Below are 23590 nucleotides of genomic sequence, written 5' to 3'. Positions count from 1 at the left end.
TAGAATCGAACGCCCCTGCATCTCTCCCTACGTTTCAGGACTCTGAACCGGTTTTTTTCTTCCTTTCACGAGAATCTCTTAGTTGGTTGCGCAACATCTACTACCCTTCGTTTTTGTCGCGTCATCGAGCTTCCTGTTACATTCACTAGATATGCATCTTCAGGCCACTCTTCCCAAGAAGCCAAGTCATGATGGTCACAAACATTGAATTTGATATAAAAAAGGGAGCTTTTCAAGTCTCAGATCTCAAGATCTTCTAGGACTTTCAATTTTAGAGCCCTTGGCTTCCGAAAACAACATGTGGTGAGACAATCTTCAAGGCTGCGGCTAGGATCGACAACATCTAACCAACCTAACCCCTCAAGTCCAAAAACACCTTCAAAAATATCTAGAAGGGTTTATTGGCAAAGGAGCTTGATCATTGAGAAAGGGCCTAGTAGCCAACCTCACGCCTAAGAAAGATATCGTTATATATCTTGAACATTCTGTGTCACAGCCCCTAAAATCTCTGGAAGTTCCCCATTGTTTGAATTGCTACCCCCTCAGAAGTTTAAAATCAATCATGCCATTTTTACAGCAACTCATATGTATACATTTCTACTGCAAGGATTATTAATACACCCATAGATGGCTCAAGCTGTGAAATAAACTACCATAAATCCAACCCAACTCCCTAGCACTCCAAGTGCTGCGTATGAGCTGGTAAACATCAGTGGTAGGAACTCCATCCTGGTCCCAAAAACCCATCCATGTACAAGAGAGCAGTATAAAACTAAGGGGATCGACACTGAATCGTACAGCAAAGAAAACCTATCAAGGAGGAATACCCTCGGGCGAGCCGGCACAGGGGCCAGGCGCTCGAAGGTAAACAAAAACAATACAAGCCAAAAGACAGTGTACACTGTCTTGATCGGAAATTCTGCCACCGTGAAAATGAGTGGGAACAACGAGACATGCCCCGCGACGGCGAGTGGGCGGAAGGCTCCAAGATAGCGAAGATCTTTGAGTGCCAAAAGGCTGAACGGCAGAATGACAAGTAGGATCGCCTTCTCATGAACATGCCATCCGAAAAGGAAGGCAGCGTAGGCGCAAAGGGTGATAGAGCCTACAAAATTTTCCCAGGTTGGGTAGAACCATAGTTTAAGAAGGGGAACCTATAATAATCCTGTAAGCTTACAGCTGGAACAATTTTCCTCTCTCTTTCCTCCTAATAAATTGAACACTCGACGGGCATCGTACCAACTGAAAAAATAAGGTGAGGGCGAATGTGTGTTCCTTTTTGATCTCCGGCAGAATAGCAAATGACGTGTCTCCAACTAGCCCTCTTGTTACACTCACGAGAGCGTCGGAATTAAGAGGAATGCCTATACGAGGCGCAACTGACCCAAACATATCAATAGCTACGCCATACTATAACAAGAATGAGAACTTACCAGGAATAAGAAGTCGGTCAATAAACGAATACATAGCCCAGATATTTGGAGCCCAGTATGCATGGCACAGTCCTCTCGAGAATGGGAATAGTCTTTCTTTAATCTGGTTCAATTGGCCCATGTATGCAAAGGGTCCGAATGCCACTGCAAAGATGACAGTGACGGCGAGACCAAGTTTGACAATATTGCCAAATCGCGGGCGGAATACGGCTGTTGGGTCGAGGCAGTAAGCTCTGAGGAGATACACAAAGTATGCCAGCGAAAGATAAAGGTATATGTGCTTCAGGCACAGCAGAATCGCAAAAGCTATACCGCTGTAAAGGAGTGTGGACTGCTTCTGAGCAAACACGATGGACAAAATGAGAAATCCATACAAGAATCCGTTGTATTGAAAGTGGATGTGGTCAATAATCAACAAACCTGGCGAAAGGAGGATGGAGAGACTGGCTGCATGGGCCAGGTGTTTGTTGGAGCTGGGAACCGACTTGATATACCTGGATCGCGTTGGTTTAGCCACTACGACCTTATAAACTTAGAACGAACAAAATAAAAAACGGACCAGTTCAGGGCATAGACCAAAACGAGTTCCAATACAATCACGGAGCTTCGTTGGAAATATATTGCCTGCCAGGAATCATAGTTGAGGTTGTTGACAATCAACATTGGCGGGTCGACATAAAATGCCACTTTTGATAGCAGCCACTCGAGGCCAGCAAAAAAAGGTGGGTAATCCAGAGTCCATTCTGAGGTTTTCTGTCCTGAACATCAGTTTCCCTCTTGTTTCGAAGTCTTGGGCCAACTTGCGTACTTCGTAATACCACTCTTTGACAGGTAACGAGTGAGTAATGGCAAGCCAATTACGGTGTACCTCAAAATCAGTGGACTTGCTAGAAGAAGTGAGTAAATTTAGCTACTCGGTGAGGCTTCTCATCCCTTGTATACATACTATGCTGGGAAAAGGAGAATCTTAAATGCCGCAGCCACAAGGGCGCATTGAGTTAAAGAAGGGTATAATTCGGCCATTGAACATGGTTGAAAGCAGGCCCGAGTAAAACAGCAAGGGTTCTAGGGCGCAAGGCGAACAGAGAGCCGTTCCGACAGCGTCCAGCAACGCTGGATGGATGCGAAGCGTTGTGACGGGTTGTTGACCAAAAATACCACGTAAGGAATGGAGTACTGTAAGCGCCTTACCATACCACGTGACAGGTTTCATGCAGAGCACCAGCCACAGTTTAGCATGTTTGATGTGGCTGAAGCTGCGGGAGAGGACAAACTGGCACTTCAATATCAGGCGAAACGGGCGCCAACACTCCAAGAAACAGCAGCCACAGCAGCAGTAGCAGCAGAAAGGGGAGCTTGTTCCTTTGTGTGCTTTTATGCGCTCTGCTTCTGATGCTACCAGCTGATTGTAAGTTCCTTGCAGTCTGCCATAAGCACACAAATATACATATACTGCAGTCCGTTGTGTGATTATTACAGTAACCATCAAAGCTCGGCGTATCTCAACCCTTTCACTTGTGCAGGCAAATTCCCTAGAAAATATTTCTTCCTCAACTGTTCATCATATTCTCTCGATATAAAGAGCTGTGTATTGTTTCCATATAATGACCTGTCTGCTCTTGCCGACCCCTTGACACGTTCGTTTGGAAGCTATTTCAACAAGGCGGCATTCTAACAGCCACCATATCAGATAAATTCGCGGCATTGCGCTTTTCTTCTCTCTTTTTCCCAAGATGATTTTTCCTGCTAGCATTGGCCGCCTTTTGGCCTTGTCTACTTCTCTATTTGCATTTTCTCAGGCTGATACTCTGGTGGAACGGATAAGTTTTGGCACTGGGAAAAGGTATTTGACATTGAGAAACAAAGTGATAGATTATATACTGACTTTCTTCTAGTCTTTCTTCGGATAAGTCCTCGTTGCCAGGATGGCAGGTCTCGGGGCAAAATTTTATCCCCGAAGTGGTAAGTCTTTGCCCTCCCGGCTGAGCAGCTAGAGCTAAAGATGTAATAATTATGGTAGATGTCGGATAGAATAATACTAACACCACCGTATCCTGGCAACAAAAGAGGTGCTATTTGGGGTCTTGAGCCGTGAGTTGGATTTTGTCTCACCTGTGGTTTCTTGTCACTGATATATATAGCCTTCATGAGTATGAATGGACTGTCGATTTTGAGTTCAGAGTCAACGGAGACGAACGGGCTGGGGGAAACATCCAGCTCTGGTATGTGAAAGATGGGAAATCAAAGGTGGGGACGCGTGATATCTATAGTATCCAGCGATTTGATGGCATGGCTATCACAATTGATAGTTCTCAGGGGGTGAGTTCAAGTCCTTCCCCGAAAGCGCATTAACAGCCTCCTTACATGTATCAAAGAGAGGCATGATTCGCGGCTTTTTGAACGATGGCTCCATCGATTTTCACAGCCACAGTCTTGACAACTTGGCCTTCGGGCATTGCGAATACAGATATCGCAACCTTGGCAGGCCTTCCCACCTCAAAATCAAACAGACTATGTTCTCGTTCGATGTCTCAGTGGATGGAAGAACCTGCTTTCAGACCTCTAAGGTGCGAATGCCTCTCACTGCAATGGTGGCTTTTGGTGTTGACTCTTCCTCAGGTTTCCCTTCCCAGTGGGAATGACTTCGGTATCAGCGCATCTTCTACCGATAACCCTGACTCTTTCGAGGCTTTCAGATTCCTCCTTTCTATCCCGCAAAACCACCACAGCGGTAACACTCGGGAGCATAGACCGCCCCCTCAGAACAATCCTGCCCAGGGACATGTTACCAAAGCGCAGGTGCCTCATGATGGCCTTGCCGACATTCATGCTCAAATGAAAGATATTCAGACTCGCCTTCAAAGTCTGACTGGCACAGCAGAGAAACTATTACATGATTTCGCTTCTCTGTCTCAAAAATTCGATGACCGCAACCACGAGCTCACCCGTAGCTCCGCGCATCGCGACCAAGTCAGCAGTGTAGATCAGAGAGTTATGAGGGTGGAGAGAATGATTGAACACATTCAGAAGGATCTCGCGGGCAAGGATTATCAACACCATTTCAACAAATTGGAGGAAGCTTTACATCATTCACACTCCGGCGTCATCCAGAACCTGCATGACTCTTCTCATCGTAAGTTGATATATTTAAAGAGGAAGATACAATGCTAATTTACCTTCTCTAGGTATCCTCTCATCTGCGCCTCGTATGGGATTCTTTATTTTCTTGCTCGTGGCCATACAACTTACACTCGCCGGCGCATATGTGATCTATAAGAAACGCCGCTCTGCTATGCCCAAGAAATTCTTGTGAGAAAGAAAGAGCAAAAATAAACCCTGCGTGGCCTTCGTCATTCCTCCTCTCTTCCCCCGTTTTCTGAATTTCGTACTTCTGTAAAGGTAATAGAATGCCGGACTTTTCAATTTGTTATACATCATTCTTTGGCTTGTCGGCGAATGCAATGTAACTACTCCCCAGGTCGTTCTAAATCCAGCAAACATCTTCTGTAATATACTCGTTTCATACTGGGCGTCGGCAATCAATTTACGCGTTACAAATAACTCGCGAATGCTAGAACTTAGTATTTGACTGGAATTTCTTTCAAATCTGAAGATTAAACAATCGATATCTATACAGAGCCACTTGCAACGCCCAACTCCCTTGCTTGACGAACATGCCGCTCTTCCACCCGTTCCTTGTGCTGCCTGTTTTTAAGATGAACTTCAAAATTATCAACTGTCAAAGCAGGACCGGGAGTGTACAGCTTTCCAGGGCAGTCGTGGCATCGAATTCTTGGAAAATATTTGTAAATTAGCTTCTGGCCCGGATGGGTTGTTGCTGCATTTGGTAAAGGAAGGTTGCTTTGAGGGTCGACGGCTGTGTAACGCATAGTGCCCTCGAAGGAGTCGCGAGGGTAATTTCGTTTAAGGTTGTTGAGGCCACGGATAAGCCATGGAGGCGGCGGAGGCTAGAAATGGTGGGTTAGTTAACGTTGTCGAGTATTCGAAGCCCGGGAATTTAAAAATATCTTACACCAGGGACACCAGGCTGAGGAGGGTGCGGAGCATCAACAACCCCATTTAACTGAGACGGTGTTGGACGTTTGGGGGTGGCCCCTGGTTGAGCCGTTGGCGGGCCCATAGGGGCTCGGGGAGTGGGAATTGCAGGGCGGACTGGGGTTGTTACTGCTGGAGCCGCTGGTGAGCCAGTATATCCGGCTTGTCTTGCCGTTAAATTTTTAAGAAACTGGCGGAGTTTGAGTGGATTGATTTTAAGTCTAATGATGAGTTTCTCGGGGGATTCGGAGCTTTCCTCACGATAGTCTCTTCTTCTTGCCGCTACCCTAGATTCATGAAGTGATGATGTTTCAGGTGTAGCAGAACGAGCAAGATGATTACGCATAGCTGTCTGGGCAATCGCTGAAGCTGTTCGTAAATTCCGGGTCCTTGCGGTGCCTTGAGCTAGCTGGGACAAAGCAGGAGAACCTGCGGAAGACTCGTCGCTTTCAGACTCATCAGACTCATCTAAGCCATCACGCTGGGCGTTAGCACGACGGCTTCGACTGGTGCCGGAGCGTTTAAAGAGGCGGCTGTCTTCTATCGACAGCGCGGCTCCAGGTATAACGGATGATACAATCATCGTTCGAATTGTGCGTTGTCGGTCCTTGAGATCAGGGAGAGCAGGTCCACCACGACGATTAACAGATCGTTTTTGCCGCCTTTGATCACGAGAAATCGACATCTCTGTTTTATCAAGACTAGCTTCGCTGAGTTCGTACAGGTACGGGGCATATTCCTTGGCGGACTGGAATGAGCGAAAGACATGGTCAAGGGGCGATGGCAATAGCGATTCTTTGAGATCCGGTTCCTCAATGGGTCGTCCGTCGAATGGATGTGATATAATATACAAGCTTCGTGTAAAGAGCTGACTTTGTTCTCGGATAGAATGGGCAATGGCAGTCACAAATTCTCCAGGAAAGGCAAGATCCCTCGCCATTTGGGCTGCAAACTCCTCCGGTGAGTTGTATGGATTGTTGATATCCCATTCGAATTGATCTACCAAAGTATGTTGTCCAATGGTTATATTAAGCTTGATCGAAACACGCATTTCGTCGTTTTTATACGCGAAGTAGGGAAGATGGGGGTCTAAAGGCTCCTCCTCAATGAATACATGAGGGTGATAATCGGTTATCTGATCCTGGATGCTTTGCGCAATTTGTCGCACAAGGGAGCCGCAAGTCTCAAGTGGAAGGCCAAAATCTTCAACTAATTTTTCAGCAAAGACTTCGGGTGAGGTTAGGCGATCGTGGAGATTCCAGGTAAAGGTATCCCGGATTTTAACTTTATCCCAATCAATGTCCAGACGAATTGGAACTAAATCTTCGGCTTGGTCGGCCTGCGCTTCCATTTCCTTCCGCGAAACTCGAATATCACGGGACTTCCTCCCCCCTGGCTTTCTCCTGTTAGATGGATATAAGAGTTGCGGATGTTGTGATTTTATATCGGTTCTTGCGTTACCAAAACCTTCATAGCCCGTTCCAAAAAGAGCTGCTGGGTTCATTTGGCGCTCATGCTGCAACTGTAGGTAATAGTCGCGCTCGGCCCGTTTCTCCTGTAGAATATCCCTACGAGAGGCTTTTCCAGCCGCGAGGGCAGTGTGGAGCCATTCACGGTGAAGGTATTGCTCCAGCAAGACTTTTTCCAACGGCGTCTCACGAGGTCCAGCAACAAGCTCTACGGGCGGTGATGTTGATCGCTTTAACGAACCGGTCCTAGAGCGTTTACGAGGTAGCAACGGTCCATCGGAAGGGTCATCTTCTGTTTCGGCGGATGCTGTTTGAGGTTCCTCTTCCTCATTGTGCGCTTCAACAGCAGAAAGAGAGGATTCTAGCTTTTCTTTTCCATCTGAGGGAAGTCCTGGAGTGTTGCTGCCGGATCGCCTCTCTCCATGCTCCACTTCAAGGTTCCCACCACTGAAGGACTCTATATCTAGTTCTTCTGCCATGCCGTCCGATAAGCGCCGAGGTGGGGAATGGTGACTTTCCGCCAAAGCATTGGGAGAAGCCATCGATACGGGGTTATAGTTTGTACTTGATTGAGCTGTGTTGTATAAGCTTGATTTGCAGGGTCACAGTTCAGATAAAAGAAATACAGGCATAGCATGGACCTAGAGTACAGATGCATCTCATCAGCTTATGCACACATTCCAGATCAATTTGAACCTGGACGCGTGCCCCCCAAATGACAGTGCCGTCCACAACACACCAGAGTCCCATCAGTCGTCACCTCAGGTGTGCATGAGTTGTGAACAATGGGACAACGGAGCAGAACAATGAACAAACAATAGAATTCACTTACCTCGTTCTGCGACAGACGCGATGCTGCCTTGGATCGGCTGTCTGGGCTGGACCCAAACAGAAAGAAGCTGTTTGCCGCGTGGCAGCTGGGGACTCGGCGCCACTTTTCTGCCAGATACTTATTGCAAGGTGCCGGCTGCTGGCTGCCGTAACGAGCGTGTACCAGAAAGGCTCAGGTCAACCCTGGCCCGTAGATCGTCAGTCAGTTGCTTGATGGACAATCCCGCCGCTGGTCCTGCTCGCGAGCCTCCAAGTCTTTGCGGTTTCAGGGAGAAATGGCTGACTCAGCGGCATCAGATCACGTGGTAGATGTTCGTCGAGTGGCTACTCTGTACGAAGTACTTATGGAACTGAATTACGAGAATACAAAGTCGAATTCCATATCAATCGGTTGTTCTGGCTATTACAGGTACTACGGCGGTGTAGCTCAAGCTTCGCGCTCAGAACGGAGTACATACATAATATCTCGTCGCGTTTCAGCCTGAGAATTGTGGGCCAGCAAAGAAAAAAAAGCAAACATCGCGATAGTCACGTGGAATGGGACTGAGTCGAAGAAATTTATCAAGCCCAGTACTTCGTCCTGCCTGGTGATCCTGAAGAATTTACTTCAAGATACCATCTGCAACAACCAAGCGGTGGTCGGAGCTGATGAGACCGTCGTCGAATTTGTTTGGAAGGACGCCATACGCTTCCATAGTCCACGGAGTCCCACCCTTGTTTCGCGGCCCGACCAGAATGTAATCAATGCGACTGGGCTTTTCTTCATCTCCAAACCCAGTGTAAGTGATTTCGTTCCCATAGTGGAAGTAGTGCTCAACCTGCTCTCGAGTGTCCACGAATGGAGAAGTCGTGCCCACGAGTGTCTGATATGCTTCCTGGTTAACCTCGCTGTTGAAGTCGCCCGCGAGGAAAACACCGGAAATCCTGTCCTTGCATTCGCCGGTGAGGTATTCGTCGACTTTTTTCAGAATAAGCTTGGCAGACTCCCTGCGCGAAGTGGAACCCTGGTCGTCGAGATGAGTGCACATGGCGAGGACCCCTTTTCGACTTTGGCGATGGCGGAAGACACCGATGGTGACGATACGAATGGATGCGGCGTCCCAGCCCTTGGACGGCACTTTGGGAGTCTCTGACAACCAGACAGTTTCCCATTTTTCCAGCTCCCAGACCGTTGGACGGTAGAAAATTGGAGAATATTCCCCGGCCCTCTTTCCATCGTCTCTCCCCACCCCGATAAATGCCCATGTTCCACCACGCATTCTCAACCCGGCGTCGATATCATCGAGCTGGCCGTGCAGGACCTCTTGGAGACAAATGAAGCTCTCCGGGTTGTACAGTGTCTCGACGTGAAAGAGGTTGATGATGGGAACGCGGCGCAACTGCCACGGCCTCTCACCCTGAAAAACACCGCTGCTGGCATAGCGGATATTGTGCGTAAGAACGCGAATGGGCAACGGTGGATGTTCCTTCATGGTCAAGTGCGGCGGGGAGACTTTGGGCAGTTGAGGTTGCGCCGCAATGTGAGAGAGGAGAAAGTGACAGACGAGGAGAAACGTAAGTGAGGCCCACATGTTTGCTCTTGGAGACACAGTGCTGTGTTTCTCCCCGCCTGCTGAGCGTGTGTTGCTGCAATAATAATACTTCTCTGGCCATCATGTGATGGCTAGATATGCAGGGCTCATGCTGGCTACCTCACCTTAGCATGCGATGATCTGCCTTCCTCCTACTGCTCCTGACGTTCCTACTGTTGCTGGTGAGAGAGCGCGTCGTGGGATGTAGAATAAGCACGTGGCTGTAATTCAAGTAGTTATGTCATGCGAGAGTTTCTTAGTGCATACCTAGCTACTAGTTTACTTGAGTTACTTCGCCCACCGCTAGTCCGGCGCCTTCTGTGCAGCTCGCGAATTGCTGTGGCTGATTCCCCCTCCCCCACTTCCCATACACACACAACCCAGCCCACTTCTCCAGGGCTCTCAAAAAGCGCACACGACCGCCAATCGCCTTGTGCCTACTTTGATCTATCCATTGTCCGCTGCTAGAGCTTTGGCGAAGCACCCCGCCATCGCTGCCCTCCGTTCAAAATGGCCGAATCCACTGAAATCGGTACGTTCGCTCCTCCAAGCGACCCGCTTTGAGAGCGCCCTGACCTGGTGTTTGTCGTCGATTACCTATTTTGGGCTACCTACCAGGAGCTGTACTTTGCTGAGCTGTCTGCTCCAAGGTCAAAATATACTACAGCGCTGGTATTTATGACGAATATGGGCTGACACACGACACCACAGACTACACTCTCAACAACCCAGATACCCTCACCAAGTACAAGACTGCCGCCCAGATCTCTCACAAAGTCCTCGAGGCTGTCACAGGTTCTGCTCTCCCTAGTGTAACGCTCCGAAGACGGCTTGCCGCCTAATCGTGAGGGCCTTAAAAATCGGAACCTAGCTGACTCCGGGCATTAGGATGGTGTGTTGAGGGCGCAAAGATCATAGATCTGTGCGAGAAGGGTGACAAACTCCTGGAGGAGGAAGTGGGAAAGGTCTATAAAGGCAAAAAGGTTCCAAAAGGCACGTCTGCTTTGATATTATGCTGCTTGCTACTTGCTAATACCTCACTAGGCATTTCTCATCCTACCACTGTGTCTCCAAGCTCCTTTGTGACCCCCTATACCCCGCTGTTATCAGACACAGAAGAAGCCGCAACGACCTTGAAAGCAGGCGAAGTTGTTAAAGTTCAACTGGGAGCCCAGATTGACGGTTTCGGGACTATTGTCTGTGATACAATCATTGCGCCGCCTGCCGATGGATCAAAGGACAAGATTACAGGTCGCGAGGCGGACTTGCTCCTAGCCACATACTACGCCAATGAGCTGCTCTTAAGACTCATGGTTCCCCCAGGCCTCCTTGCCACTGGTACTGATGAGGAAAAGCTGAAAGCTGCAGCTGAAAAGCCCCCCACACAAACAAAAATCTCTGCCTTGTTAGAAAAGGTTGCAAAGAGTTACGACTGTTCTGTGGTAGAGAATACTACCACATGGTTATTCGAACATAATGAAATCGAAGGGAAAAAGAAGATCATAGTGGCTCCAGGCACGGGAGTCAAGGGAGAAGGTGCCCCTGAAGTATCTGAGGTGTGGGGGGTGGAAGTAGGCCTTAGTCTTGGGTCTGGAAAGGTCAAGACACTTGAGAACAGAGCCACACTGCACCGACGTACCACCACAACGTATATCCTGAAACGGCCCAGCTCCAGACAAACCCTCTCTGAGATTGTCAGAAAGTTCGGTACTTTCCCCTTCAGTCTCCGTCAGCTTGAAGATGAGAAGGCAGGTAAAGTTGGAGTGGTCGAATGTGTTCGGGGCGGCGTTGTTCGCCAATACGAGCCCGCTGGGGAGGCGGATGGCGCTCCAGTCTCTAGACTGCTTTCTACTGTTGGTATGTTGGATAATTCGTAATCGCTCGTGGAGTGCCTGGAATGGCACCACCACACCCGGTCTCAGAAAACACTGACACGTCGTGCAGCTATACTCAAAAATGGCTTGACAAGGCTAGCAGCTCCTCCGGCGCTTGATCTGACCAAAATTGAATCTGATAAGAAAATCACGGATGAGGAGATCTTGAAGATTCTCGAGAAGCCACTTGCTAGGTCCACAGGTGCCAAAGGAAAGAACAAGAAGAAGAAGAAGAAGCCCGCCAAGAAGGCTGTTGAGGACGAGGAAAGTTCAAGCGAGGAGGAGTAGATTGCTCGTTCGATCATCCCATACAGGGAACTGCCTCTGTAGCCCCTTTGTGGCCGCGGCACCGCTTGAAAGGGCCTTTGACGTGGTGTATGGGTGTTCTATGGAACTTTCGCTCTGAAAACAGACCCTGACCTTTACAGGTTATGGTTTCCAGAGATACTGTTAGATAAGTTTGTGCTGGCTTCGGGCCAATAAATATGACTCCATTCATCTACCGTCAATTCTTCCTGTTCATACTCTGTAGCAGCACAGCGGCTGGCAAAGAGATAAGTATCACAGGCGGCCAACCGCGGGCGGCTTCTCGGCGGCTACTGTAGCAACACATAGATAGGCAAGTGAGGCAAGCCGCCATAGAAAACCAGTGGCCATTGGCCTTACTCGCGTGATGGCAGGGACTTGCCGTGTTGTTTCTTTGTTGAGGCCACAGAACGTACGCGCTTGCTGTGCGGTCGCCTAATATAAATTTTGCTTCAGCTTCTCTACTGCTCCTACCCTCCGCAACGCACAACCTCCGTTTTCACGCTCGAGTCTTTGTTTCTGCCACACTCTATTTGTCTCTCCAAAAATTACATTCTGCTCTCAAGCTTAGTAGCATATTATCTCTGCTCGCTTCTACATTTACTTGACCCCTCGCTCTCTTCTAATATCAGCCTCCCCAATCGCCTACTGATCGAACATTAAGCGGTTTGATCTTCTTTCTCAGAAATTCTCTATCCCTCTAAAATTCCGCACAAAGTACAGCCTCCAAAGCTATCAGACATCTTTGTTCATTATTTGAACCACCTGCCCTACTTCTCTACTCGCGTTCCATCTCCTGATTCTTCAAGCCTTTTTTTTCAGTCGACAATCAACGGCTTTACAACGCCATCCAGCCTTTTCGTACATCTTTCACTTAGGGTATCTGCTCTCCTCCTTCACTTTATCATCTTCTATCAACTTTCCTTCGAGTAACCCTCGAGTCGAGTACTCAAAACCGGCACTTCTACCTTTGATTTGTTAAATTTTTCCGCATCAGAACCTTTTCTTATCTGAAAGAAATCGCCTTAGTCAATTTCAAGCTTGATAGATCGCCACACAGCTCATTTAACTGCCCACAATCCTAGAGCCCCTGAGCAGAGTTCTTCGCAGGAGAGCCGCTCAGATAGCATCAAACACGCGAGTTCACTACGAATTCAACAGAATTTAACAGAATTTAACGCGTCAAAAATCCCACTACCTTTTATCCTCTCTCAGCCTGAGAAGGTCGGTGTTCTTCTGTTCTCTGTTGTGTTGAGTTGAGTTTGGGGTTTGGCTTCGGAGCTCGAACTTCACTGCAAAAACGCCATCTCCAATTTCTCCCTTTCAAAACTTCTCAACTCCCGCCCACGGCCACAACCACACGCGGCCAAACTGTCTTTACGACCACAACGCGTGGTTTGTTCATTGCCAGTTTGCGAATTTAATTTCAGTGAGTCTTCGGACATTGTCGAATTTTACTGCCCTGAACTAATACGCTGTAGGTTAAATCTCGCAAACTGCAAAAGAACTTCCTCTGCAATGGCTCCTAAACTTCGTTCTCGCGCTCGCACTGCCAACGGTTCTCGTCAGGCTAGTCCTCTTGATGTGCCCCAGAATAATACTGCTTTCGCTGGATCCGATAATTCGCGTCCAAAAAAGCAACGGAAAACTAGTGCAAATACAAGCGTCCCTGTAAACAGCAGTGAAGAACCTGAACGTCAGAAGAAAAGAAAGACCAGAGTCGGCCCCCAGGCTACTGGCGATACTTCCCCTCAGCCTCAAGACGAGAATGAAGAGTTACAGGCTTCTGTACCTGCTCCAGGTCGCGTTCCAGCTGCATCTTCATCTTCCTGGCCAGTCACTGGATGGAAAGAGCCTCGTCCTGCGAAATTAAAGCCAAGTTTCTATGAGGTCGGCGGCAAGCGGACTGGCATTTTTCAAAGCCAGTTTGCTCTCGGTGCTCGTCCTACAAAAACCAACCTCCGAATCGCGAAACTCTTAGATGAGGATGATGAACCAAAGTCGGCCCCCAAACCCAAGGCCAAGAAGGCCTCTAGGGGTCGTGTCTCGAAATCAAGGAAGTCAAAGAAATCAAGCAGCAAGTCAAAGAAGTCCGCTAAATCTGACCAAGCCCTTGAAAATGCGCTCAGCAACGACTCGACTACCACTACAACATCTAGAGCCGAGACTGCGACCCCCGGAACCACCTCCGCGCAGGAAGACCTGCAATCCACTACCGAAGATAGTGAGCCAAATGCCAATGTCTCTGATTCAGAGTCTGGCAGAAATCTTGAAAACAATGATACTACGCCCACCGATGCTATAGTACCACCCATCCCCGTCCAACTAAAGTGCACCAAAGAGAGATTTAACCAAGTCATCGGATCCGCCATTTCCAGAGCCGACGCCCGCAACGATAGCAAAGTTGCTGACGGCATTCGCATAATGCTACAGGCCTCCGCTACAGATCCGTTTCTCTTGAAGATCATGGACGATGTTGTCGCGGATCCAAATACCGGCAACATGACAATCTTCCAAACCGCACTACGGGACGCTATCAAGAAGGCCAGATCTGAACAGCCCACTGCTGCTACTGCCCAAAATAAGGGACGGGAGGATTCAACATCCTCTCTCTCGACTGCCAAATCACTCGAAGCTGATGCTTTCGGAGCTCCAAGTTCAGCGGCATGCAATGTCCGCGGTCCTGACGAAGACGACGAGGCGCAAGCCTCCGAATCTGAGTATGAGGGTTGGGAACCATTACAGGACGAAGGCACTGGGGTGGATCCCGGTCAAGGCCCAAATGCGCGCCGTCGACGTGCCCTAGATCCAGCTCTGCTTGAACTTGCCGCAAAGAAACGGAAGCTGAGGGTCAAGAAATTCCCCCAGTATCACGTTGAACCGAGTCATGTTCGGACTGAAATCCTGCCGCAGCATCAGCCTTCTCCGAAGCCTGTTTGCCGAACGGAGGATGACGACGACGATGATCTGTTTAAGGGGCCTGCTGCTCAGCATGCATCGACTGCACGACCGGCCGAAGTCGATAATATCGACTTCTGCCGCAAATGCAACGGTACAGGCAACCTTTTATGTTGCGATGGCTGTGTGGACTCCTTCCATTTCGCCTGTCTTAAGCCCCCTTTGGATCCCAATTCCCCACCTGCAGGGCGGTGGTTCTGTCCTGCTTGTGAAGGAAAAGGGCCCTCAGCGGCGCTAGAAGCAGCAATGGATGCGGTCCCTCATGCTTATTTCAAGGTACCGTCTGAGATTCGTGAGGAGTTTGTGGGGGTACAAACCGAGGACGACGGTACGTACCAATTGATCCGGCAGGAAGAACTTCCGCCGACTGCGAAAGAGGTACGGAAGCTTGTCGGGAAACCTCTCGAAGAGGCTCGTGCCAAAGTCTACGTCGAGGTAGATGCCCAAGGGAACTTGGTCTTCTGTGCCAAGTGTCACCGCTCCAACTGGGGTAGTGAACGACAAGTGATCCAGTGTGATCATTGTTCCCTGTGGTGGCATCTAGACTGCCTGGATGAGAATTTCTCACATCCTCCCCTGCAGTTCCGGGGGAGCGATAATCCACGGCATTACTGGAAGTGTCCCAACCACCTGGACAACATGCTCGACAGTATCCGCGAGGGTGCTCGACTTCGTCGACGCCGTCGTCACCAGGAGCATGTTGATATCGAGGTCCTCCCGTCGGCCTACGATACCGAAAGTTTCCGTGGCGAGGAAATTTACGGCAAAGAATACCGGGTGGCCGAGCGTGGCCTTATTCAAAACTTCATTGAACACGTCAAACGGGAATACGCTGCAGACAAAGCGCTTCAAGCCATGAAGTCGGTGGAGGAACACGCCCAGAACCTACTTGCTCCCAGCGGCGGAGTATCTGGGCCCTCCAGCGAGACTCGCAATGCAGGCCCGAAGGCTGCACCGCGAAGTCTACGCACTGACGAGCGTGAGGGTGCATTGGCCCTTTTGGCAATGTCGGGAGCCCCTCAGCCAACTTCGAGCCGAGTAGGGCAGTTGGTTTTGCAGCTGGTTACGGATTCGCCGGAGACGATCCGTAACTCGACAAGTGAGACTGAACTCCTTCAGTCTCTCCAAGGTCTGATCGGCCAGCGTCTTAAGGACCTGGCTGCGACTTCTTCGACTGATGTTACCAACTAACTGGGGGTTTCAACTCCCCAGCACCCCCTCTCCGGAGCGATAGCTACGGCCTTAACCAAGAGGGTTGTAGTTGGACCGGGATAACATCATGTTTCAGATGCTTACATACTTGTCAACCCCCATTCTCCGTATGATGTCGAGTTGGCCAGGAGTTGAATTCGCCTGGAGACACTATATGCCTCCACGTAAAGAGCAGAGTGAAGAGAAAAAAAATTTGTATTGCGATTCACTACATATGGCGTCCTCGAATCATACCGTTTGACGTGAAGAAGAATAGCAGTGACTTGTGGGCTTCAGTGACATTGGCAGACCCTGGTTGCTCGTTTTGCTAGACGACAATTCACAACTAAGCAGGGCAGTTGTGCTCGGCCTTGTTTTCCCCGTCCGAGATCCTCGTCCACATCGTGAATACAGCAAAACGAAAAGTGTACAGCGATTTTGTGGCATTTGCTTAGCGATGGATTTTTTATGTTTTTGCATGGCGATCGGTGCATTGGGTTAACGGAGTTTGGATTTTATTTGCTTGCCTTCTTGTTTAATTGATCTTCTGGACCTGGGAGCGACGGACCCAAAAGAAAAACACGCCAAAGAAGAATAGATGGCGTTGGGCCTTGGATCTTGTGGGCTTCTGCCTGTATTGTTTTGTTCTCTGCTTCTACTTGCCTACTCGGTGCTTCTACTTTCTTTTCCTCCTTTGTACTGCCCCCTCTCTCTTCTGTGCTTGACTTTGCTGGTGGAGATGGTGTTGGGTCAAAATGGCATATGCACATCTCCTGGATTACCCTGTCTCGCAAGAGATACTGCGTGTATACGGGAATGTGTGTATGTCGTTTGTGACCCTCACGCTCTAGGGCTAGTCTTTTTGCAGACCGGGAGTGTAGCGATGCACAATCTTGTACAGAGTCAAGTCTAGTCCCATTGTCGCGCGCCTTGTATACTCTGATTTCTCCTTTTTTCAGGGATTGACTGGACTAAAAATTGCATCCTTTGGCTGTCTGGGAGGGAAGTTTGCTATGGCGTACCTGGTATGGAGAGATATTGTGGTGCAAGCACTGAACAGAAACCAAAAAAGCCTTACGAATAACCACTTGCTCATTAGTTAACTAAGCCTTTGGCGTTTAGAATCGCCTCTATCTGGTCACCGATGTGAGGCATTTGATCAGGACACTCAAGGCCATCAGCTCAGCCTTTTTTCATGCTCAACGTTGGTGGCGTCTTCTATGCTTTCAACGCCCCAGCTGGATCCTCAGCCCCCCACATATCATTATGACCCGTTCTACTGAAATCAAGGGCAAAGGGATTGGGAATAACGGTAGCTAGGAAGCCGATGGTTTCAACCCGTCCTTCGAGCCTCCAAAAACCCGATCCTCCACGGCTCCAACTAGGGACGCAAAGAACACTCACGGGTGTCTGCTTCGGCCACGCCCCATCCACCCCAAGGAATTCCCGAGAATAGTCGACGTCCGGCCTGAACGTTATCAAGAAAGACTCGATGCAGAATACGAAAGCGGGAGGCTAACTACTACTCGGTATATTGCTGTTGCTCACAAGCACCAGAAGGGACTGGCGGTACTGGTCGATGTTTCGTTTCTCTTTTCCCGCGCGATTTAACCCGCGCGGATCATCTCGACTCGAAACAATCTCTTATTTTAAATCGTCGAATTGAGTTCGCTGTTGAAACTGGAGACATGGAGCCTTCTCCGGGGGCCCCGTCTTACACCCTTGCGGCCAACCCCTGCGCGGCGGTCATCGTCGCTTCGTTCCCAACTCTCCAGTCCAGTTCTCCCAGCACCGCCATTCATCTGGTTTCCTTCCTTGGTCCTCCGAGATAGCCTTCTATATCGCCCCTTGGATACTCAGAAAATGCCGGTTCGTGAACGAATGAGGCGGATCTTTTCCAGAAGTTCCTCTGGCACATCTTCTCAGCACGCCAAAGCAAAGCCCACGACCGTGGTGCTGGCCGGAATCAAGGCAGTCAAGGTGACGCCCAGGATCGGCAAAGACGGAAAGCCTTTAATTGAAATCTACAAACCGCATGAAGTTCCGCGATCAAAGTATCGCGGTCCAGTCGACGAAGAACACTCCCGGGCCCTGGCGGCGTATTCCATCCCATCTGCTCTCTCTGACAGACCTCGGTCACTGGTCTCGGATTTCTCGCCCATGGGCACTCGAGCCCCAACACGAAGGAACAGTATCGTCGGCCACGATGCAGTGACGGGGAGGATGTTAGAAGGGCTCGCTCGTGCGTTGGACGAGACGGAGCGGAATAGCGCATCAAACCGACATGATAAATACTCTGCTCGATTCCAATGATACCGTTGTCGTTCGCCATTCAACGCACCAGCAGCAGATACGATTTATCCTATCACTACGTTTCCGATGAATGTCTCTTTCGGGAGCCCTGGGAGAACTCTGACTTTGCTCTTGCACTCGCTTCGGTGAAATATACGAAACGATATAGCAGTTTGGGCATCACGACGAAACAGCAATATAACAAGAGTGACTGGAATTGCATTTATAGCTTGGTACTGGTACTGGCGCCCCGGAGAACATGTTTATTCGATTTAGGAGCTACGGCTATATGTTTAGACGGTGTTTCATGGTATATGCATTAGATGACGAAAACAAAATCAAGAAAATGGCGGCATGAGCCATAGGCCAAAAAATTATAAGAACTTTGGTGTTTGTACATAAATTATGATTGGTGACAAGCAGCAAGTATGAAATGGACTGGATATGTTCGACAATAAACGCATCTGACAGGGATAGGCTCATGGTATCGATGAAGTGAAGTTCATTTCTGTTCTGAGCAGACAAATCATAACCCGACAAATCAGAGCAGTATAAATAATGTGAAAGCCAGAAATAGGTCAATGTACAGAAGTTTTTCATCATTTTCGCTTCGGAACCATACTGCAACGAAATAAATCAAATATCATATTTCCGAGGTCTCAACAAATCTACCGCTTTTTACGACTCGATCTGCCACCCCCGGCTTTGCTCGCTGGCTTTTCTTTAGTTACTTTTGTCCCTGACTTCGCTGGCCGACCTCGGGTAGCTTTCGCGACAGGAGGCGGCGATTTTTCTTCGGATCTTGACGCTCTCCTAGTTTTACGAGGCGGCACCGCTGGATTATCCATGCCATCGTCATCACTATTCTCACCATGTGGCTCCGAATGTTCTGATATCTCGTCGTCACCGTCTGGTAAAGAAGATAGCTCTGATAATTCTTCATCAGAATCAGATTCGGCGGGCTTGGGATTCTTGAAACCAGCTTCCTTTTTTTCTACTTTGTTCGTAGCCCATTGATTCATCTCCAAATCTGCCTCGTCACTATCTTCTTCAACATAACTAACTTCTGCTTTCGCTAATCCGCGGCCACTCCGTCGACGAGCAGCATCAGAAGAGGCGCCAGCCTTTTTCTTTATGGAGCCATCGTCGCTCGTCCAATTGTCTTCATCTCCTTTCTTCCTCCTTGTAGGCTTAGTCGCACTTGAACCAGGGAGTGATTTTTTCCGAACTGGAAGGGATCGACTACTTTTTCCTTTCCGTTGTTTCTTGACCGAATCAGGTTTATCATCGCGGGCGTTCTCGTCGTGTGTCAATTCTATTTTCCGTTTCCTGTTTGGTTTCGGTTTCATAAAGGATCGAACTACTTTTTCTAACCTGTCGTCAACTTCTGGCGGCAAGAAGTTCTTCGTGGTAATCTCATGAGCTTCTTGATGGCTGCTCAACGTTGCAAATAAAGAGCTCGGCAGCCTCATTTTGCCTGGGTATGTCTGTAAAATACTTGCAGCGCCACTTCCACTACTCCCACCAATCTTGTGCTGTTGCGAATACAATTCTGCAAACTGGCGGATGGTTGCTTGCGAGAGATCGGATAGCACATGGAGTCGCGACGATACAATATTGTCTGAATCTGATATCGCATCCTTAGTTTGCTTGACACGCTGGGCAATGTGAAATATTAAGGACAGATTTTTCTCATTCGCAATAGCACTGAGATAAAAAAGGATATAACGCGTAAATTCAAGGAGGTCGCCAGTGATAGTCTCGGAATCACTAGACTCGGGCGGATAGTCAGGGTGGTGGGCAAGTAGAGAGAGAAGGCGCGCAAAAAGTGATTCCATTAGAGTTTGTTGATCGGAGGACTTGCTGATGCTTTGTGATTGACGTGAGTAGAATGCAGTGCGTGAACGTAGCCATGTGAGTGTACTGTCATGAAGGCTGGCATTTGGCTCAAATGCCAGTAAGAAGGTGATAGTGTACCAACGAGAAGAGAGTTGCGGTTGCTGAACAAGTTTCTTTTTTAACTGGGATATGAAGGCCATTCTGACTTGGATTGCTGGATCCATTGCAACCAGAGCAATGTGATTGAATTGGCTAGGGCTGAACAACTGGTCACATAGGGGGCGTGCGGCACACAATTTAAGAACCGATTTTGCAGCGAGAAGACGAAGTCTCGATTTCTGATTCGGCGGCGTATCTTTCTGCCTGGAAAGTTCACCATTATTGACAATGAGAGTATTAAGAACGGTGAATACAGGAGAAGCGTATTCTCGAAATTCATTTTCATTTTCTTCGGTCATCTCTTTCGACCGAACTCGATTTACTAGGATTCGAAGAGCCCATTCTTTTGCTGAAGTTTCTTCGTCTGACGTATCAGACCAAGCGTAGTCGGAGTTCGGTTGAGGGTGAAGGTTGGTTAGTAATATTTGCTTAGTCGCTATATCAAGAATGGTATCACTTTCCTCGTCGACTTCCCGAGCAGCGAGGAGGTTCAGTTGGGAAATAGTCGCAAGTTTAGTTAGAAAATGTTCGGATCCATATGAGCACTTTTGAATACATTTCCTGATCAGATCTCTGGTATGCATTTGCTTCTTATCAGAGGCTGCCATGAGTATTGTAACTGCATTTTTAGCGGCGTGAGGAAACGAGCTATACAATGCGTAGTTGCATAGTGCCACTAAAAATTTCCGTTCTTTTGGAAGTTTGCTGGGAAGTTTCTTGGCAAAACCTGCGCATGCCTTAAGGATCTCTTCAGCGCCTGGCTCGTCGGGGCGGTTAGAGGTGGGAGCTTGGGTTTCTAGATCTTTGCACATTTCTTGAACATGTGCTTCAAGAACCTCTGGGTTATGTGTTGAGATCTCCCTCAGCATTTCATGCGCTATAGTGCCCAGTCCAAACTCGTCTGTCCTTGACAGCTTCATTATGGCAGGGACATGACTTTTATTGAAAATCAAAGCACTACTTCGATAAACCAGCGGGAGCAATGTACTAAGCATAGATGAAGTTGCCGATGTGCTGGATTGAATTCGGCCTGAAAGTTCTCGGATAGCTTTTGCAACCGTACGGTAATCGGACGCGGCAGCCATGGCAAATCTGAGGAGTTGATAGCCACGGCGATCGTGCATTTTTGCAAATTTCCATAAGTCCGCGGATACCAAAGAGGAATCCGGGAAAGTTTTGGATAGCATATCGATAACTTTTGTGAGTCGTGCTTTTATTTCTTCTTCATTCTCATCCATAACGCCTCCCTACAAGCATGTAGTTAGCCGCTGCTAGGACGACAAAAATGGGATTATTCGAGATAATAAGGATGGTACTAATGCCGATATCTGAAGAAGAAACAAAAGACACACAGAGCACTCACATTGTAATCTTCACAGGCCTGAAGGTAGAACGTCAAAAATGTTCTCATTTTCAACTGCCGATCTTGCAAGGCAAAGAACACAGGCTTTGATTTTTCATCCAGATTTTTCGCTAATGTCAATATTCGACGTACACGTATCGTATCAGGATCGCCTTGTTCATCATCTAAGGTTTTCGTTTTTTGTGACTGGCTTGACTCGGCTTTGGAGCGTTTAGCCTTGATTGGTGGGTAGGTTAGGGGTAATAGAACTTCGAATATAATATGATCAAGGAGAATATGGACTTCGTCACTGTTCGTGTAAAAGGCTTCGAGGATCCGCGAAGGCGCATCCTTGAGAACTAGGACAACCTCCTCATTATTTGCTTCGATTTCACCGGCGGCCACGGCCCACATCGTGCCTAAAATCGGCATAGATTGCTGGCGCACTGCATGTTTCCGATCTTTCACGCGTTCTGCTAACGTGGAAAGGAGGGAGTCTGGTTCTGAGAGACCGCCATCAATGCCGAGCTTTTTGATAACATCATAAAAGGTAAATGTCCCCAAAACCTTGACAGCCGCGATTCGAACCTTCTCATCAGCATCTATTAAGGTTTTCCTTAGGCCTTCTACTAATTCTTTTTCGTCGCCGCCGCTCAAACCTGAGCCGCCAGCTGTTGTCAGTAGAATTCGACCTATAGCGGTTGCCCAAGCTGCACGAACAGAGGCAGATTTATCATGTCGTCTAGTTAGAAAACTTTCATACGCAGATGAATGCGCTTGTGAAAAAGGTTTGGGTGACAGGGGAGTTTGGAGCGTATTGGGTGATGATGAAATTTCACGTTCGTTAGACAATGATACGGGCGGATATAGGGCTGGGTCCATAGATGCGGCTGGAGGTGGGCCTGCTACTCCAATTCCAGAAATCATGTCCCCGATTGTCTGTGTTGCAAGCAATCGGAGGGCCATAGATTCAGCAGAGAGCTCCGCCTCCAGCTGGGGTATCACATTTTGCAACACATCAGGGCAAGCCCGCCATAATTCTCGGATTAAGCGGTGCGCTTTGTCCAACTCTTTGATGTTTTCACCTTCGTCATCAGATTCGACGGGGTCTCCATGTCGCTGTCGCTTCGGGTTTCCGGTTGCGGCCGCGTCGGACGCATCGATGATCACGTTATTGAAATATTGGCTAACATAGCTGGTCATCTTCTCCGAGCATGCGCTGCAAATTGCTTTGGCCATATTATACGCAGGAGGGTAGTCCTTCATCCATAAAGTGGCCTGTTTCGTGTCAATAACTGCATCTTTCTTGCTCTTGGAGCCTCCCGATCCATCGAATAGTCGAGGGTCTACACGGAGGAATTGTGCAATGATCACGTCTATCACCTCTGGCGCAAGGCTGGATGCCTCATCAATTACCGGCACAAGAAGCCTTGTCATATCATACTCAACATTCTTAGCCAACGGCTCACCAGAGGAAGCTTTTGAGGACCCGGAAACGATATCAAAGCAAGATGAGAAAAGAGGAAGAATCAAGGTATCAGGTGCATCAAGGTCGGTTAATAAAATAATACTTTTGACTTCAGCTAACGACGAGAGAACATAAACGTGTTGGTCGTTATACGCGTTTGAAGGATTCGCGAGGGCGGGTATTATTGAAGTGATAATCATGGTGAAAATGTCCTACGTAGGAAGAGGAAGTCAGCTTCCATAGATCTGAGACCACAACCTAGGCAGCGGCATACCTTTAGTTGATTCGCAGTAAAGGGAGCATCAGGCGCGCAAAGCCGTAATATATCCACCACGCAACATGCTGCCCACGCCCGCACTCCTTTATCCCTGTGCCCTAGCAGGTGCCCACTGGCTAGATCCTGCGAGACCTTCGTCAAAGAATCTCGATCCGTTTCCTCCTGGTCAAGCTCGCGCAGTTCGGCCGCCAGCACTTCCAACCTCCGGAGCAAATCTGCGACGAGGATGGCCTTACCCGCGCGCCATGAGATGGGCTCATTGAAGCGAAGCCGACGGAGTCCGCCGGCCTGTTCTTCCTCCACAACTTCTGGGGCAGGCTGCCGCGCTTGTCGCGTGCGCGAAGGCATCGTGGAAGCTGAATCCGCTGCCAGTTAGAGAAAGGTGTCAAGCAAGCATCAGCTCACTGCTCTCCAGATCGCGTGTCGGACCGATCGCGGGTTGCCAAGAGCGACTGTGTCATGCAGCCCGGCGAGGTGATAACGAGGGCACGTTCTCCGTAGCTGATCTGGATCTGACGCCCGTC

General features: G+C 48.8%; 8 protein-coding genes across 8 annotated transcripts; 4 read left to right on the top strand and 4 right to left on the bottom strand.

The window, feature by feature from the left end:
* Positions 1-597: 597 nt before the first annotated feature.
* Positions 598-2456, bottom strand: ALG8 (glycosyl transferase; the record flags this gene model as incomplete). The annotated part of the gene is made up of 7 exons (XM_049254921.1): positions 598-600; positions 654-1154; positions 1240-1379; positions 1434-1927; positions 1993-2186; positions 2242-2320; positions 2380-2456. 7 exons carry the CDS (start codon positions 2454-2456, stop codon positions 598-600), a joined length of 1488 nt encoding a protein of 495 aa, XP_049106088.1.
* A 710-nt stretch (positions 2457-3166) lies between these two features.
* LOZ57_005894 (uncharacterized protein) lies at positions 3167-4746 on the top strand (the record flags this gene model as incomplete). Its single annotated transcript, XM_049254920.1, has 7 exons — positions 3167-3276; positions 3329-3395; positions 3454-3524; positions 3575-3752; positions 3809-4000; positions 4053-4566; positions 4619-4746. The coding sequence occupies 7 exons, from the start codon at positions 3167-3169 to the stop codon at positions 4744-4746; spliced, it is 1260 nt and encodes a 419-aa protein (XP_049106087.1).
* Positions 4747-5062: 316 nt separating this feature from the next.
* SNF5 (SWI/SNF chromatin-remodeling complex subunit) lies at positions 5063-7500 on the bottom strand (the record flags this gene model as incomplete). Its single annotated transcript, XM_049254919.1, has 2 exons — positions 5063-5401; positions 5467-7500. The coding sequence occupies 2 exons, from the start codon at positions 7498-7500 to the stop codon at positions 5063-5065; spliced, it is 2373 nt and encodes a 790-aa protein (XP_049106086.1).
* Positions 7501-8391: 891 nt separating this feature from the next.
* Positions 8392-9360, bottom strand: LOZ57_005892 (uncharacterized protein; the record flags this gene model as incomplete). The annotated part of the gene is made up of 1 exon (XM_049254918.1): positions 8392-9360. The coding sequence occupies one exon, from the start codon at positions 9358-9360 to the stop codon at positions 8392-8394; it is 969 nt and encodes a 322-aa protein (XP_049106085.1).
* A 510-nt stretch (positions 9361-9870) lies between these two features.
* Positions 9871-11522, top strand: LOZ57_005891 (uncharacterized protein; the record flags this gene model as incomplete). The annotated part of the gene is made up of 4 exons (XM_049254917.1): positions 9871-9892; positions 10072-10155; positions 10249-11217; positions 11305-11522. 4 exons carry the CDS (start codon positions 9871-9873, stop codon positions 11520-11522), a joined length of 1293 nt encoding a protein of 430 aa, XP_049106084.1.
* Positions 11523-13058: 1536 nt separating this feature from the next.
* On the top strand, positions 13059-15689 carry LOZ57_005890 (uncharacterized protein; the record flags this gene model as incomplete). Its single annotated transcript, XM_049254916.1, has 1 exon — positions 13059-15689. The coding sequence occupies one exon, from the start codon at positions 13059-13061 to the stop codon at positions 15687-15689; it is 2631 nt and encodes an 876-aa protein (XP_049106083.1).
* Positions 15690-17552: 1863 nt separating this feature from the next.
* Positions 17553-18002, top strand: LOZ57_005889 (uncharacterized protein; the record flags this gene model as incomplete). The annotated part of the gene is made up of 1 exon (XM_049254915.1): positions 17553-18002. One exon carries the CDS (start codon positions 17553-17555, stop codon positions 18000-18002), a length of 450 nt encoding a protein of 149 aa, XP_049106082.1.
* Positions 18003-18649: 647 nt separating this feature from the next.
* Positions 18650-23414, bottom strand: PDS5 (Sister chromatid cohesion protein pds5; the record flags this gene model as incomplete). The annotated part of the gene is made up of 3 exons (XM_049254914.1): positions 18650-21226; positions 21343-23001; positions 23064-23414. 3 exons carry the CDS (start codon positions 23412-23414, stop codon positions 18650-18652), a joined length of 4587 nt encoding a protein of 1528 aa, XP_049106081.1.
* Positions 23415-23590: the final 176 nt, after the last annotated feature.

The sequence above is a fragment of the Ophidiomyces ophidiicola genome (genome assembly GCF_022830035.1).
Source record: "Ophidiomyces ophidiicola strain CBS 122913 chromosome Unknown scaffold_33, whole genome shotgun sequence".
In the NCBI taxonomy this organism is placed as follows: Eukaryota; Fungi; Ascomycota; class Eurotiomycetes; order Onygenales; family Onygenaceae; genus Ophidiomyces; species Ophidiomyces ophidiicola.
The sequence above is the reverse complement of the archived record's forward strand: the minus strand, read 5'-3'. Positions and strand labels throughout refer to the sequence as shown.